The 3,348-nt window shown below is 34.4% G+C and overlaps 1 protein-coding gene across 1 annotated transcript; it reads right to left on the bottom strand.

Annotated features, from left to right (window-relative positions):
• Window positions 1–832: 832 nt before the first annotated feature.
• On the bottom strand, window positions 833–2,788 carry LOC108989249 (dof zinc finger protein DOF2.5-like). The gene is made up of 2 exons (XM_018962794.1): window positions 2,621–2,788; window positions 833–1,983 (listed from the first exon to the last, which is right to left on the bottom strand). Exons 1-2 carry the CDS (start codon window positions 2,645–2,647, stop codon window positions 1,180–1,182), a joined length of 831 nt encoding a protein of 276 aa, XP_018818339.1. The 5' UTR covers window positions 2,648–2,788; the 3' UTR covers window positions 833–1,179.
• Window positions 2,789–3,348: the final 560 nt, after the last annotated feature.

Genomic DNA, 3,348 nt, shown 5'->3' with positions numbered 1-3,348 from the left:
ACATTAACGCTAGCTACTTAAAAAAACAAGTAAATAAGATTATTCTTTATATATGGACAAAAAGACCGTGAATAATGGATTTCTTAGTGGAGAAATGGTTTTTCAAGACGATCGATGGCCAGAGAAATGGTTGGTGGTCCTCTCAACAATAAAAAGAGGTGAGCTCTTCAGAAATTTCCCAGTCTTTAATTTATGTTATTTTATTGAAAGCAGGTGGAGGACATGCAAGTAATGATGATGATTCAAGGAAATGGATCGATGTTAGGGTCCTCTAAACTTAGTGGGTGTCTAAAATATTAGATTACGGCTTAGTTGGGGCAGGTAAAGTTGTTTTTGAGTACAAATTTCTTTTCTAATTTTTCCTTAATTTTTTCTGAACAATTTCCTAATTATTTACTTGGTATATTGTGATTAATATACATGGAATGGAGTAGTGAAAAGTACTGTTGAGAAAAGTTGTGAATAAGAGTGAAAAAGTAATGAAAAATTAATAATAATATATTAAATAATTGTGAAAATAATAAATAGTAATAAAAAATAGATGAAAAATAATAATAATAATGAAATATTCTGAAATACTTGCGTCTTCTTGGTACCAAACCTCGTAGACTTAGAATTTTTTTGTATTTTTATTTTTGGTACAATCTACTTAATTAGTTGCATCAAATCTTTACTAAAAGTCATGTCAGTCTAATGCCCTGATCATTAATTATGGTCCTCAAGGTCATGAATCAGGCTGCATAAGTAACGTAAGTTGGGAAGAGTACCAGGCACCATCATTTCAATAGCAACCTAACGCTGGAATTAAATTAGCAAGTTAAGAAAGCACGCATTGTTGGTAACAAACTCACGCAAATATATAATCGGAATCAACTTATAATGAAAACATTCGAAATTTAAAGCGCCATAAGGCTTCTGACAGAAGAATATATGAATACAGGCCATGTTGCATAGGAAAAAAACCAAGGCTTACATTCACCTTTTCTTCTATCCTTTTGAACCCTTCCCAAGATGAAAATCAAAGATCTTTAAAGCAGAGTCGAACGATATGTATCCTATCTAGCTCCTATCTGTTAATTATGGAAAAACATTAAACAAGTAACTAGTACCAAGTACTGATAAATACGTGCAAAGAAGGAAGAGGAAAAAGCAATTTCTTGCTTTATATGTCCATTTGATTTACCAGTATCCTCCATTTAACATTGAGCTCCAATATCCAGTTGAACTCCCTTGTCCCTTTTTCTGTTCCCCTTCATTCGTGGTTGAAATCTGCTTTGATTCTCCAAAAGGAAACAAAAGCTTCCCACCATTATTCTCTTGAACCCCATATGGCCTACTTTCAACTCCATCAACAGAAAAAGTACCAGGGGTCGGTTTGAATTCTTGGAAAGGGAAACCGGATGAGTAAAGTGTGCTTGAATCGATCATTGGTGGTGGGATAAAAGTATTCGAACCCCTCGAAGCAATTCCAGTCCTTAGCAACTCCAAAGCTGAAAGAGGAGTACTAGAGGATGCAGAACCAGCAACTTGCTGATTCCTATTGTCGCTTTCAATTTTGGGCATGACTTCAACGTATTGGGTTTCACCATGATATCTTTCATAAGTTTGGAAAGCCAGATTAAGATCGTGGCCTTTCTTGGCACCATTGATAAGGTTTTGAGAAGAAATCTGCGAGAGACTTTGTGGATTAAGATCAGGAATCTTTGAATTAGAGGTAGAAGCTGCAGGTGTATATTTCTTGTTTTTTCTTGAACCTCCACCAACAGGAACGTTCCTGAGAGACCCACCTTCTGTCCAATACCTTCTACACGTCTTGCAGAAGTATCTTGGTTGGGTGAGGCTGTAGTTGTTGTAGTAACAGAATTTGGTGATGGTTGAGTTGCACCTTGGACAATTCAAGTGCTCCTGCGGCCTTGTCCTTCTCTCGGTCAAGGGTCTTGTGTTTGGTGCTTCCCCTTCCATGGCCTTCACCAGCTCTTCTTCCTGAAATACCCATAGAGAGAGAGAGAGAGAGAGAGAGCCATAATTATATATATATATATATATATATATAGTGCATCACATACAAATCTAAAGCATCATTATATGAAAATAAATTAACAAGTTTTCTCAATAGATCTAAAGAACTATATATATGGTGTTTCTATATTAACAAGAACAAATTAAGGATTAAAGCGCCTATATCTACGAGTAGATTAAAGACTGATATAACAAGTGGACAAGCTAGAAAAACAAAGTAGGTTTCGAAAGCATAAAGGAGAAACTAAAAGAACAACTAATAATAACAAATAATACCTTTTCTCCGTTTCTTTAAATCAGTTATCACATGTCGAAAAAGCAAACAAAGAAAATGTTTGGTGCTTTTCATGTTTGAATAACAGATTAAACGCTCAGTAACCATAACTCCAGAACAAATTAAAATGATTGATTAAGCAAACAGACTTGCAGTAGTACTAGTGCCGTTGAACAGATGATGCATAAAACTAACAACAATCTTTCAGAAAATAAGAGGAACTTGATCGATCGTTGTTAGCCTTATTGAATACATGAGCAAACAACCCTAACCCAGAATAAATGGCTGTGCACACAAAAATATAAGCAAGGAAACAAATCCACCCACCTTTGCCCATTGAGCAGTACCATCCATGAAATCAGAGAGATCAGACAGAGAGAGAGAGAATTCACCGCCTTTGTCTGCAGCTCCTGATCTAGGTGGAAGAAAGAATGTTTTAGTTTTTTGTATGATGGGCTTATTACTTTATGAATGATGAAACTTAAAAGAAGAGATAGAGTTTGTTTTGACCAGACCTATAAAGTATCGTTAAATTATTGTTGTTTCACGTAGGAATTGTTTGTCTGATTATGTTTGTGATTATTTCCTTTTATTTTTTTAATATATATTTTTGGGGAATAATTGTGAGGGTTTATTCATGTGTTGGCCGGGTTTAGTGGTATTAAATATATGGTCACTAGTTTTTCAAAACACATTTCGTGATATTACTCGATCTTGCATGTACGCCCATGATCAAAAGAGTACTGATCTCTCATATTCGAAAAAATTAAAAAATCAACAGACATATATTCTCTTTTGAACAATTATATTGGAAAGTTTTTACACCACATACTATCCACGTGACATAATTTAATTTAAAAGATGAATTTTAAAATTTAAATCTTACAAATTAAATTATGTCATGTAGATGGTATTTGCGTGGTGTAAAGGTCTTTAACACATGCACTGACTTTTGAATTCCCTTAAGGTTTATTGGCCGGATATTCTCTTTTGCAGTGACTTTACAAGGAATTTGTTCCAATTAATTTCTTTCATACAGGCTTTATGATTAATTC

Source organism: Juglans regia, chromosome 7 (genome assembly GCF_001411555.2).
Source record: "Juglans regia cultivar Chandler chromosome 7, Walnut 2.0, whole genome shotgun sequence".
NCBI classification, from domain to species: domain Eukaryota; kingdom Viridiplantae; phylum Streptophyta; class Magnoliopsida; order Fagales; family Juglandaceae; genus Juglans; species Juglans regia.
Note: the sequence above shows the minus strand (reverse complement) of the source record. Positions and strands in the feature narration are given on the sequence as shown.

Excerpts from the sequence above, each read along its gene's own strand:
- LOC108989249 (XM_018962794.1), bottom strand. The coding sequence starts at position 2,647 with ATGGATGGTACTGCTCAATGGGCAAAG. Across the intron at positions 1,984-2,620 it reads GTACTGCTCAATGGGCAAAG|GAAGAAGAGCTGGTGAAGGC; the intron begins GTGGGTGGATTT and ends TGGGTATTTCAG.